This window comes from Mixophyes fleayi, chromosome 3 (assembly GCF_038048845.1).
Source record: "Mixophyes fleayi isolate aMixFle1 chromosome 3, aMixFle1.hap1, whole genome shotgun sequence".
Classification (NCBI taxonomy): domain Eukaryota; kingdom Metazoa; phylum Chordata; class Amphibia; order Anura; family Limnodynastidae; genus Mixophyes; species Mixophyes fleayi.
In genome coordinates this window covers 8,913,357-8,927,095 of record NC_134404.1, presented here as the reverse complement: position 1 = coordinate 8,927,095, position 13,739 = coordinate 8,913,357, and the positions used below count along the sequence as shown (strand labels likewise).

Below are 13,739 nucleotides of genomic sequence, written 5' to 3'. Positions count from 1 at the left end.
CTGAGATGTGTGTGTGTGTGTGGTGTAGCTGTGCCGAGATGTGTGTGTGTGTGTGTGTAGCTGTGCCATGGTTTGTGTGTGTGTGTGTGTGTGTAGCTGTGCCATGGTGTGTGTGTGTGTAGCTGTGCCGAGGTGTGTGTGTGTGTGTAGCTGTGCCGAGGTGTGTGTGTGGTGTAGCTGTGCCGAGGTGTGTGTGTGTGTGTGTAGCTGTGCCATGGTGTGTGTGGTGTAGATGTGCCGAGGTGTGTAGATGTGCCGAGGTGTGTGTGTGGTGTAGATGTTCCGAGGTGTGTGTGTGGTGTAGATGTGTGTGTGTGTGTGGTGTAGCTGTGCCGAGATGTATGTGTGTGTGTGTGTGTAGCTGTGCCATGGTTTGTGTGTGTGTGTGTGTGTGTAGCTGTGCCATGGTGTGTGTGTGTGTAGCTGTGCCGAGGTGTGTGTGTGTGTGTGTAGCTGTGCCATGGTGTGTTACAAAGGTGAGAAGCAGCGTTATATATAATTACCCACAGCTGTGTAAACATTTATTCAGCCAAAGTGTCTGGATCCGTACAGCTATCACTAGGTCACGCTTTCCATTGTAGACGATGCGTTTTCCTCTAGTTCCTCTAATTTAATGTTAGAGCAACAAAGGTTTATAATTTTTCCCAAGTGGAACTTCTACTAACACTAATAAATGATTATATATCTCTTGTCCTCCCATCAATATCTTGGTTTATTGGTCGCATGGTTCCCACATTGTATGTAAGGCAGCCAGGACCGTGGAGAATATAATGCCCGTTCCAGCCATTTCGCTTGATCTTTGCAGCCATGTCAGCTGTCTTCTATCGCATTATACGTCTCCACACTTTCTGGTTCATTGCTGGAGTCCTGTGAAGATGAGATTAAATAATATCAAGCAATATCATTGTGTTTGAGAGGTCTCAGCACTAAGCATTTTGCTCCTAGGAAAGAACAAGGAGAGATCTATCTGGAACTATTTATGAGAGTGGGAGAGTTGGCTGCATTCAAGTGAATGGTGGTCACCAACCTCTTCTCAGGAAGCTTTAAGAAGAACTCCAGTCTTGACCCTCAATTTATAGAGTAAACATGTCTACCTCAACAATCATGACTTGCAGGATGCTGGTACCTTGAACTCCTGCCATTCATCTGATATTCTATAGAGCTGGGCCTCTGGAATGGTTAATCCTTCTAGAGAAGGGAATTATTTTGAATCTCGTTGGGCTGACCCCTTGGCTGGTTGCTGAGGCTCCGTGATGTAGTACAATCTACTGCTTCCTCTTGCTGGATAAGTGACCGTTACTGAGATACCAGTGTGGTGCTTACATGTCTGAATGGCAAGGTCTGAGTCCCCTTTGTTAGTTAGAGTCTGGGTGGATTTCTTTAAAGGTATGACTCAATAGGCTGGTGATTTTATTTCAACCGCCATTCCCTCAAAGCTACGGAATTTCATGAAACTTATGAATTTCATGTCCTCTTTACAGACCATTCTAATGATATAGATGAAGGCTAAACATCAAAACGGAATGAGGTCCCCTCTTCATTGAAGGTTACACATTACTTGACATCTTATTTAAAGTTGCTAATGAATTCTTACCATGTTATATGAATTTTCTCCACAGCAGGTCATGGAGGAGTTTAGAGTTTTAAGATTTTGAAATCTTTTGGAAAGAGCTCCTGTCACCTGTCAAAAAAAATGAAAAATGAGGGCATCTCTCCTATAAAAGCTTGGGTGGGATTAATTCTGCATCTGACATAATCTACTGTAAACAAAAATCCCATATCCATTTTCTTGTCAGTTAATATTTTATCAATTTACAGAACATTAATTCTATTCAGTGTCTCACCTTTTTGTCCAGAAGACACACGAATAACAAGATGAAAACTCCCTAAAGAAACAACATATTTTGTTAATCAGGGTCTGTGTTAGAAACCATACCATTTTATTCCCCACGAAAATGAATATATATCACTAATTCATACGCTTGGAGGAGAGTCCCTCTATCCAGCCCATTACCAGTCACAAACCATAACAAAGGTGCTAAATCATGGATTGTTATTTGCAGATTTCTTACAAAAAAATGAGTCCTTAAAATTGCACTGGTCTTTTATAACCACCTCTAATGGATGAAACTCGTTATGGGTTTTTATGGAGAAGATAATTTAAAATCACCAAGTTTGGGGCAGTGCCAAATCTAGGCCAGTGGGAAGATGAACCAAACCTCCATCAAGTTCACTTAGTTGTTGCTTTATCTAATGGAAAGCCAAACCTTTTCACAAATGCCCTCTTGCCTTGACCACACTAAAGCCTCCTCTCCATACTTTCTTGTGAATGGTTGTCTTGGCTGTTACATGACTGGAAGGTTGAATAAGTTCTAAGGAGTAATAGAGACCTTAGTCTACTGACGTACCTGCAATGAGTTAAGGACGGTAAAGGCATAATGAAAGAACTCGTGGGCTTCCTCTATTAATGTTGCGGTTCCCAGAATCCATGTTATACCAAACACTGATGTTAAAATGATGAGAGCCTTGGCCACCAAAGCTTTCCTGTCTTCTTGTTGCCCTTCCGACACAGAAGGTCTCAGTAATTTCCAGATCACCACCCCGATAATAAAGAAGTTCACAAAGACGATGAGAAGTACAGGGCCAGAAAAGGCAAAAATGGCTCCGTTGTCTCCATTAATAAAACAAGCCCCCTCTTTTATGTATGCCGCCTTTGGATAATCTATAGATATCGTCACACTGGCAATTACAAGTGGACAAACGTAGCCGATAGCCACCATGGCTGGAATGACGATGCTTTTTATGAGCTGATGAAAAACGAAGACTAGTTGGTGAAACAGGATAAGCCCATGGACCAGCATCCAGAAGAAGGTAGCAAGATAGAAGAGGTGCTGGAAGAAAGCTGCAGAGATGCACAGTTTGTTGGTGTGACTCTCTTCCATGAAAGTAGATGACAAGAACCATGTGTCTCCAATCAACAAGGATAGAGAAATGTTGATCATAGCCGTCTGGCGGAAAAAGGAGATGTCGTTCTTAACAACTGACTTCCACTCTGCGATGTATATGATGATGGAAATGGTTAGACAAATGATGGACAAAATGACTCCTATTTCACTTAGAGTCTCCAGATAGTCATCCGTAAGGACACCAAGTGACATCAACACTGAGAAGGCCGTCAGGTGTGTACACCTGCATACCGTGTAACTGTCCTGACGGAACGTCCGGCATCCGTCTGTTGACCAACCTCCAACTCCTTCAAACAAGCTGTAGTCCCAAAAGACGCACTGAGCATCTGTGCGGTTGTGTACCTTTCCATGAACAAAGACCATATCTACATTGACTTGCCTTAAACTCTGGTTACTCATCATAATGGTGTTCATAACAATATGACTTTCCACATTGTGCCAATATCCTTCGATGCTGTCTCCAAAATTCATAGGAAGGATCTTAGCTAGGTTTCTAAGCACCATATTTGTCACAGTGACTTTGTTTATGTCCATATGGTCTGGGAAATCAATGTTTTTCATAGAAACTTCAACAGTGGGGGTTGTGTCGAACGTTTTATTGTAACTAGTCAATGATGAGGGGCTTAGGACCACCACGCTCAACTGGACATTAGGCTGGACGAGAGTGTAATTGTTCCAATTTGTTTCAAAAAGTTTAGTTATGTTTTCAACCGACTGCATAAAGTTGGAACCGATAAATGGGTGTTCGATACGTGCAGTTATCCATGTAGTCTCTGAATCGTAGTCCAGAACCAGGCTGAACACAGCAACAAAATCCTGCACACAGAGGACAAGATGTTCAATGGAGGAATCTTGAAACATGTCAAAGAAATATGTTGAGTTTCAGGGCTCATTGACATCTAAGTGCAATGAAAATATAAGACGATCCTTTCATTGGTGTAGTTCCACACCGTGACGCCCTGACATATTAACACTGCCATGAAGATGATACAATGCAGCATATTCCTTTGTCGATCTAAGTTAAGATAAGTTATCTATAAGTCGTCCTCTGGTTCCTGATTCTTCTCACCGACACTTATGTCATAGATCATTACTGTGGTTATAATGTAAATATTTTACAGTGGTTTTCCATTGACATAGATTCTTAAATGTTCACTTTGAATTAGCAGTATTCAATATATTTTCAATATTATTTTTGCTTGCACTTAAGGGTTTTGTATTTTTAAACAAAAATCACAAATTCTCAAAAATATACATAAAGAATGCACAGATTTATCAAAAAGTATTAAACAGACTGTTGAACTTGCCCTTATGTCACCATTTCGGTCCTAGTTGCTAAGCCGAGCTTGTCTAGTAATACTTACGGCCATGGTGGTGGAGTTGAATTGTACGTTGTTGTCCGTGGCGGTCAGAGAGAGCGTCTTTATTGTATCTACCACCGTAATAATGTCACCAGCATCGAATGTCTGGATTGACGTGATGTGGTTCCTTAAGCGCGCGATCATCTCTGAGATCTCCTGCTCTGGAAGTCCCAGGCCACCCCTGAGCCGCTAAGGGAAGTGTTTAAAGACCATTATTGTTATCATTATTATAATATTACTTTACAGCAAATAAATGTATTTTTCCCAAAATATTGATGACGGTGGAGAAAACACTTGGACGTGTACAACTCTCTCACAAGCAACCAACGAGTGGATGAGGAACTCACCTCCGCCTGGTCCAGCACAGACAGGAGCCTGGCATCCATGCAGGTGGTTTTTGGAATCCCCCACTGACCATTTCTCAAACAGCTTCTGGTAATTCTACCTTTTTTGCCATTGGGGCAGAGAATTTCAGCTTCACGCCCGACTTTGGTGGCCTTCCACATATTGTCACCATCGTCGGAGCAGAAGATATCCTTCACTGGAAGACAGACTTAATGTAAGACATCAGATTAAGAACTTGTAAAACCAGAAGCACCTTCTTGGCTGCACACTTGTCGAAGGGAAATTGCTTTTGAGCTATCACACAAATGTTTCTTGTTGGTATACATGTTACATGTTACCAGTCTGTCTTACCCACAGGATGGCCTAAGTATAGACGCATGCTCAATGATATAATTCAACATATTTATTTTTCAGTATATTACAGCTTTGATATCTCCCATCCTCCCCACCATCACGCTTAATGTGTGATCCATCAATTATGTGCATATTAATTTAAGTGCATCAGGAGTCCAACGTTTTGGGAGGAAATGATTCTGTGTAGGAAAGTGTGTTCCAAACCTGTTTACTTCTACTGTCCAGAAAGAGATTTTCTTAACAGCTTGGTGAATCACATACCAGAGACAGCGGTCCCTTCCTTTTGGCCATGAGACTTACTTCTGCTTGCAGCTGATAAATGTTTACAATTATAAAAATCTTTCAGCTTGTATAATGAATTCGTAATGAACTCAGCAATTTTGCCATGTACATCATAGTAGTCTCTTTCATTGGCCTGTGGATTTCATTTTAAAAAGTAAAATGATGAGCAAAACATGTAGTACCGGAGGATTACCAAACAATGCTTCTCATACCTACTCCTCACCCATTATGTTTCAGTCATCACTAAACCGTCACACATCAACCATCACTCATCACATAATCATCGACTATCTCTAAACCGTCACACATCAACCATCACATAATCATCGACTATCTCTAAACCGTCGCACATCAACCATCACTAATCACATTATCATCGACTATCTCTAAACCGTCACACATCAACCATCACTAATCACATAATCATCGACTATCTCTGAACCGTCACACATCAACCATTACTCATCACATAATCATCGACTATCACTAAACCGTCACACATCAACCATCACATAATCATTGACTATCACTAAACCGTCACCCATCAACCATCACTCATCACATAATCATCGGCTATCACTAAACCATCACACATCAACCATCACATAATCATTAACTATCACTAAACTGTCACCCATCAACCATCACACATCAACCATTACTCATCACATAATCATTTACTATCACTAAACCGTCACACATCAACCATCACATAATCATTGACTATCACTAGACCGTCACACATCAACCATCACATAATCATTGACTATCACTAAACTGTCACCCATCAACCATCACTCATCACATAATCATCGGCTATCACTAAACTGTCACCCATCAACCATCACTCATCACATAATCATTGGCTATCTCTAAACCGTCACACATCAAGGATCACATAATCATTTACTATCACTAAACTGTCACCCATCAACCATCACATAATCATTGACTATCACTAAACCATCACACATCAACCATCACATAATCATTTACTATCACTAAACTGTCACCCATCAACCATCACTCATCACATAATCATCGGCTATCACTAAACCGTCACATATATGTGATGGTTTAGTGATGTCTTACGGGTAGGCCGAGGAGATAGCTGAGCAGGTAGCCGATGCAAGTGAATAAGTAGACAGGTAGTAACCGCAGAGGAGCAGGATAGGCTAGTGACCACATCATCATCAAGCATCCCTCAACCATTACACATCATCATCAAGCACCACTCAACCATTACACATCATCAACCATCAATCATCACACAATCATCAACTGTCACTAAACCGTCTCACATCACATATGATCAGGCATCTCTCACAGCATTTAACAAGGCAATTCTCCAACTTTCTCTTTGTATGAGGTTAGTCTGAAGGTGATTGCAATTGTTGAGGACATCCAGAGGTCTCTACTGACAACATCCAGGATTGTGAGACTACAGCCATGGTGTTACGGCTGCACCGGTGCACACAGGGGCACACATGTAAATCTACCACAATCTCTGCACCTTAGTCCTTCCAAGTATTTCATGATTAATGTCGTCTTGTACTCACCTTGAACAACATCTACACGGACCCCAGATTCAACAGCTTTATTCATGTTATCCTGAAATACACATCTGAAATGTGTGTCGTTCTCTGGGATGCTCTCTATGGACAGTGTGTAACATTGCTGACCGCCTTGTTTCACAACACCTAAAAAAAAATAGTTACACAAAAACACTGATCACAATGCCATCAGCCATAAAGTCCTCTTATGTTTACTTCTGAAGAACCACCAATTTGTGACAGTGAGAAAAGACAGAGAGCAACATATATGAAACCAATGCATCAGTTTCTTTTAATTAAACTCTTTTCTATTTTAAAACCCATTTGCACAATCCTAGTGATGTAACAAGTGGGTGGGGCTATGCAGTATTGGGCTGTATTAATAATGTCATTATGGTGTCTATACTGCACTTTCAACAGAAATTTTCTGGTCAAGCAGGATGACTTTTGCAGTGGGAGGAGCTAGAACAACCTGTAACCAATCAGATCACCAGAATGTTTACAGCAGCTCAGAGTATTTTAGGAGATGAATGACCTTGTGAGCTATCCTCAGCGTGAGCGTTAGTGAGGACAGTCCTGCAACTGACAGGGGAAGTGTCATTATGTGAGGAACGCAATGGAGGTAATTGGGGAGCCACATGCTGGAAGTCAGAGGTATTTGCATTTCTTCTCCTTTCCCGCTCTGAGCACTGATTGGCTGCAGAATTTAGGAGCAGGAAGTCAGCTCAGCCGGATCAGGGGGAGTGATTGGCTGATAGTAGCTGCTGGGAACAAGAGAGACCTCACAGGTCAGTACATTCATATAACTTTATTACATGTCATTGAAGCAGATATGGCTCAGTATATTATACTTGGCACCATATAGGGGTCTGCATAATTTACTTGGTACCAGATAGTGGTCAACATATTATTTGTTTGTAGCACCATGTAGTTTTGCACATGCTCAGTGCTGTTCCCGGCTGCCGGTGAGAGACTACATCTCCCAGCAGTCCAGGGAACTGAAAGAGGAAAGGAGAGCATGGAGAGCCTGTGCACAGAAGGAGGAGGCAGGTGAAGGAGAATGGAGGAAAGACAGATATATGTCAGCCTGACGGGACTGTGACAGTGAAGCGGGGGGGGGGGGGGGGGGACAAATCTAGCATAGGAACAGAATTAGAGAACTATTGATAAGAACACATATTTATTTCAGTACTTATGCATTTGGACTTTTAGTTAGATTGTGTTATGGTAGGGAGTTCTGAAGAAGGTTAAATTGTACCCTTTTGCTGGACTGTGTCAATAAGACTAGGGGGAGGATAGTGACAATTAGCTAGAGAGGAGAGACTGAGCCATATCAGCGAGAAGTTCATCAAAGTGTTCATTTCTATAAATAATTGGAAGAGAAGAAAAATTGACTGATCATGAGCATATTATTATATGGATACCATAGCATGGTTACTTATATATATATATATATATATATATATATATATATATATATATGTATATATATATATATATATAATGTTTAAATGACACATATTGATATTGGCGTAAAATTTTTAGTTAGTAATATTAGTCAAGCAGATGATATAGCGTAAAAGAGGGATCTCTTAGCTGTAGGATACTAGAGAGGATGGGAGTAGTCTGTATGATAATACAGGTGTTAGATGGGATTGTTCAGTTATTATATGAAATTGTACATTTAAAATACAAAATATATTTTTTACACGAAATACTAGAAAATCCCTTTAAAAGCTTAGAACCAGATATAGATCAGCATAGACATCGGGTATGGCTTAGCTTTTCATGCTTTTCACTAGATTATGGCTCACGTTCCTACGTATGTTAGCAGACATGGCTTCATTTTCTCTACTTCTTATTGTAATAAGCGTCTGCTTTTAATTTGCCCACCAGTAAGGGCTCTGTTTGTACACTATACACTAGATACAGGAGCACTTGATGTGATGCAGCACAAATGAGAAAGAACTTTTAGGAGCCACAGGAAATTAGCCTCCACTCAGTTCAGTATTATATAATTTAGACCCTTCAGTGTGAAAGGTGAAGTGCGTGAGAAGAACTGTGGGTAATGCCCGAAATTGCTATTTTACCCCCTTTATTTATGCACCGTTCCCAGTTTTATAAGATTTCACACCTGAGGGGATGTGTCCGGGTTCCCAAAACACGTGGTAGGAAATTCCATCATCCCAGATGCAGCACTCCACAGTAGTCCCAAGGAACATGGTGGAGTTATTCCAGAGCAGGACTTGAGGTGGGTTCCGTGTGATGTCCAGGACCTGCAGAGGGAACTTCACCAGGTGACTGGCCTGCCAATGTAGGTTCCGGTACTTAAATCTACACACATATAACCCTACAGGACGAGAGACAAGAACAGTAACATTGTAATTCAGAGATGATGGTCTGTAACATTGTAACTAGGAAATAATGGTCTGTAACATTGTAACTCAGAGATGATGGTCTGTAACATTGTAACTAGGAGATAATGGTCTGTAACATTGTAACTAGGAGATGATGGTCTGTAACATTGTAACTAGGAGATGATGGTCTGTAACATTGTAATTAGGAGATGATGGTCTGTAACATTGTAACATGGAGATGATGGTCTGTAACATTGTAACTAGGAGATGATGGTCTGTAACATTGTAACTAGGAGATGATGGTCTGTAACATTGTAACTAGGAGATAATGGTCTGTAACATTGTAACTAGGAGATAATGGTCTGTAACATTGTAACTAGGAGATGATGGTCTGTAACATTGTAATTAGGAGATGATGGTCTGTAACATTGTAACATGGAGATGATGGTCTGTAACATTGTAACTAGGAGATGATGGTCTGTAACATTGTAACTAGGAGATGATGGTCTGTAACATTATAACACAGAGATGATGGTCTGTAACATTATAACTAGGAGATAATGGTCTGTAACATTGTAACTAGGAGATAATGGTCTGTAACATTGTAAGTAGGAGATGATGGTCTGTAACATTATAACACAGAGATGATGGTCTGTAACATTATAACTAGGAGATAATGGTCTGTAACATTGTAACTAGGAGATAATGGTCTGTAACATTGTAACTAGGAGATGATGGTCTGTAACATTGTAACATGGAGATAATGGTCTGTAACATTGTAACTAGGAGATGATGGTCTGTAACATTGTAACTAGGAGATGATGGTCTGTAACATTGTAACTAGGAGATGATGGTCTGTAACATTGTAACTAGGAGATGATGGTCTGTAACATTATAACACAGAGATGATGGTCTGTAACATTATAACTAGGAGATAATGGTCTGTAACATTGTAACTAGGAGATAATGGTCTGTAACATTGTAACTAGGAGATGATGGTCTGTAACATTATAACACAGAGATGATGGTCTGTAACATTATAACTAGGAGATAATGGTCTGTAACATTGTAACTCAGAGATGATGGTCTGTAACATTGTAACTAGGATATGATGGTCTGTAACACGGAGATAATGGTCTGTAACATTGTAACTAGGAGATAATGGTCTGTAACATTGTAACACAGAGATAATGGTCTGTAACATTATAACACAGAGATGATGGTCTGTAACATTATAACTAGGAGATGATGGTCGTAACATTGTAACTAGGAGATGATGGTCGTAACATTGTAACTAGGAGATGATGGTCGTAACATTGTAACTAGGAGATGATGGTCTGTAACATTATAACACAGAGATGATGGTCTGTAACATTGTAACACAGAGATGATGGTCTGTAACATTATAACTCAGAGATGATGATCTGTAACATTGTAACACAGAGATGATGGTCTGTAACATTATAACACAGAGATGATGGTCTGTAACATTGTAACACAGAGATGATGGTCTGTAACATTATAACACAGAGATGATGGTCTGTAACATTGTAACTAGGAGATGATGGTCTGTAACATTATAACTCAGAGATGATGGTCTGTAACATTGTAACTAGGAGATGATGATCTGTAACATTGTAACTAGGAGATGATGATCTGTAACATTGTAACAAGGAGATGATGGTCTGTAACATTGTAACTCGAAATATCGCACATTAAAAACAGCACAGAAATAGAGATAGAAAGACTAATGTGTATAACTATGACTTTCAGGGAATGCTGGGATCTGTAGTTCCACAAAAGTTGAAAAGCCACAGTTTACCTATCTCTATAAAAAAGCCTTGCATAGTCATGTTATTGCACGTACATAGACCTTTTTGAAGTGAAATGAAATGGAAAAAGCCTAAAAGACTGACAAAATGTTGCAACAATGTAATTAATGAAGGTGACTATTAATGTATTATTTTTAGTTTGTTAACAATATTTACGTAATTTGCAGACTATACTAGAACTGGATTCAGGTTTACAATATACACTATAATGTTGGGTATAATTGATGCATGTTATGTTTATATAATAAAGTGATGACACATTTGGAGCTGCCAAAGGGGAGCCAGAAGAGAGAGCACTACAAGGACTGGAAGCTCCATGGAGCTCGTCTTCCTTTGCCCTCATTCCACATGGGTCTAGTGGATGTGTGCACCCCCCACAAGCAGGGTGACACTGAAGCAGGTCCTCTGTCTTTCCCGCAGTGAGAGAGAGAACGGATACTCCAGGGGTTGGGTAAAGACGCCAGTACTTGCACTGCATTGTATCCCTGTGAGATATTTTGTAGTGCTACATTATAAGTGTTCACATATCATTTAAAAGCACTATAGCTTCATTGTGCATTATTTATATTAAATAAACTTTATTTTATTCAGCTGTTTACAACTGGTATGAAAACCCCATCCCATGTGCAGGGTTTCTGGGTGACTAATAGGTGGGCAGGTGGCCTGGTAAAGTGCTAGCCTGGTGCGGGGTTTGAGTAACGTCCAGAACACCCTCCATCAGTCAGTGAGGGTATGTAGCCTGTGGGTGTCCCAGTATCAGTACAGGGCACACTGCCGCCTAAATCATTATTTTTCAAGAAATCAGTCAAAAAAGTGTAATAATGAGATCCTCATGTCCTCTCATGAATAAAGACATAAATGAAGCTATGAACCGTGTAGTGTTTTAGGAGAAAGGCAAAAGTCTAAATGAATAAAAGAGTAGTCCGACAGTGTTAGTAAGTTACAGACATGATTGGAGAATATACCTTCCCAGTTCCTGGGGATGTCTCTGATGCTGAGCGTAGATCCCCTTCTGGAGGTAACCACGGAGGCCCTGGTGCCGTCATGAACCTCCTTTACCAGGTTCCACAGCAGATTGACCATGTACCACCTCACATTGGTGACATCCTCTGATGAAGAGAAGTCTAAGCGGACGTCGCTCCCAGCAGTGACCGTGCTGGGGAATAACGTCACTCGCCCTGGAACTGGAGAAGGACCAGGATTACTTACACATTGTGATGGAACTAGCCCTACTGCAGTGAGTGCAGCCACTGGAGGGCCCGAGTCAGGGGTGTTCAGTGCTGGGCTATCCTCCCGAGGACCATGCTCTCCTCTCAGGAGAGCCTGTTTGGGGCCTTACTACTCATGAATCAGACCCGCATTTCTCAGTGAGACCAAGAAAAGAACAGAACCCCGCGCTGGGCTGCACCACACAAATCGCAGCTGCAGAGCAGGGCCAAGTGCTAGCCCCTAATCAAAAGCAGCCAGAAACCCCCAAAAAAGTGAGACCCCCTGAATCTTATGTGAGCAGAGCATGGGCCTGGGAGGCTGGAACAGAACATTTCAGGAGATACAGAGCAGTTATTCACCTACTTGCTGGGGGCTGCTCACAGTACGCGGCGCTGCTTGAATTCAGGTGAGCACAGACGCAGTACGAGTCAATCTCCAGGGGGACATAACACGATGCGTAGGCTCCGCACTTCGCTCCGTCAAACAGGAACCCGGGCTGACATTCACACTGGTTGCCCTGTTGTCTCCTGGTACACTCTAGAAGACAACGAGTACCTATTAGTCAGTACAGCACCGTGAGACGGTCAGGGAGGTAGGATGTAGGTTTATCTTACACCGGCGTTCCTCGTTATCTGTGTAACACATAGCAGACAGTTATACAGTATTACACAAGGTGTACACAATGGGCTAATACCCCCATTGGCCCATGTATGAGGTTGTCGGAGACCAGGGAGAGGCAGGAAGAAGTCTCTCTACCTCTGTAATGCCCATATTACCGGAAAGATGGCGGATAGGTCTAAGGGACTGGGGTTGGCTTAAGGATCTATTTACAGTAGGGGTTCAGTAGTAATTGGGGTTTTTGCTTATGGTGGAAGGTTTGTGTCGTCATGGGGGTGGTGCCAGGTTTAGTTTTTCCAAGTTAAACTTAAACCTTGATGACTTTATATTAGCAGCAGATTTGTCCAGTTTAACCTCCCATATGAATCCAACATATATATTTAACCCTTCACCGCTCTTGTCCAACCCTCTATATCAGTAAACATCTGACCTGTTGTGGTTGAAATCCCAGTGATTTCAATGGCAGAGTCTACGTAGGGTAAGTCCCCGCCGGTCAGAACGTCCTTCACACGCGGCAGGTCGTCGGCTGGGGTGTTACGAGGTATCACCTGAACGTAAGCCGTACCAGAAACTCCACCTGTAAGTGAAAGAACCAGATGGGCCAACAGCTGCTTCCTCGGATATGTCTTTAACTGAGTCAGATTTATTTGGTGGGGATTGTAAATTGTACATAAACTCTGCCCTAGAATACTCTACAAGTCGCTTCCTAAAATTGCAAAAATGCAGCACACAGCTCAATGCCGTTTTGGGATACATGCTTATTTTTGTGCAAAAGTGACTTTTGCATGAAGTAGATGGATCTGTGTGTCAAAATGATGTTTATAGGGGGGTGCAAATTTTCCCCCTTCTGATGGGTGCAGCT

The 13,739-nt window shown here is 41.4% G+C and overlaps 1 protein-coding gene across 1 annotated transcript; it reads right to left on the bottom strand.

The window, feature by feature from the left end:
- Positions 1–443: 443 nt before the first annotated feature.
- LOC142142554 (adhesion G-protein coupled receptor F3-like) lies at positions 444–11,071 on the bottom strand. Its single transcript, XM_075200434.1, has 9 exons — positions 11,041–11,071; positions 8,996–9,211; positions 6,868–7,008; positions 4,675–4,868; positions 4,331–4,516; positions 2,409–3,782; positions 1,845–1,886; positions 1,595–1,681; positions 444–867 (listed from the first exon to the last, which is right to left on the bottom strand). The coding sequence occupies exons 1-9, from the start codon at positions 11,069–11,071 to the stop codon at positions 811–813; spliced, it is 2,328 nt and encodes a 775-aa protein (XP_075056535.1). The 3' UTR covers positions 444–810.
- Positions 11,072–13,739: the final 2,668 nt, after the last annotated feature.

Excerpts from the sequence above, each read along its gene's own strand:
- LOC142142554 (XM_075200434.1), bottom strand. The coding sequence starts at position 11,071 with ATGACTATGCAAGGCTTTTTTATAGAGATAG. Across the intron at positions 4,869-6,867 it reads CCGTGTAGATGTTGTTCAAG|TGAAGGATATCTTCTGCTCC; the intron begins GTGAGTACAAGA and ends TCTGTCTTCCAG. Across the intron at positions 4,517-4,674 it reads CTGTGCTGGACCAGGCGGAG|CGGCTCAGGGGTGGCCTGGG; the intron begins GTGAGTTCCTCA and ends CACTTCCCTTAG.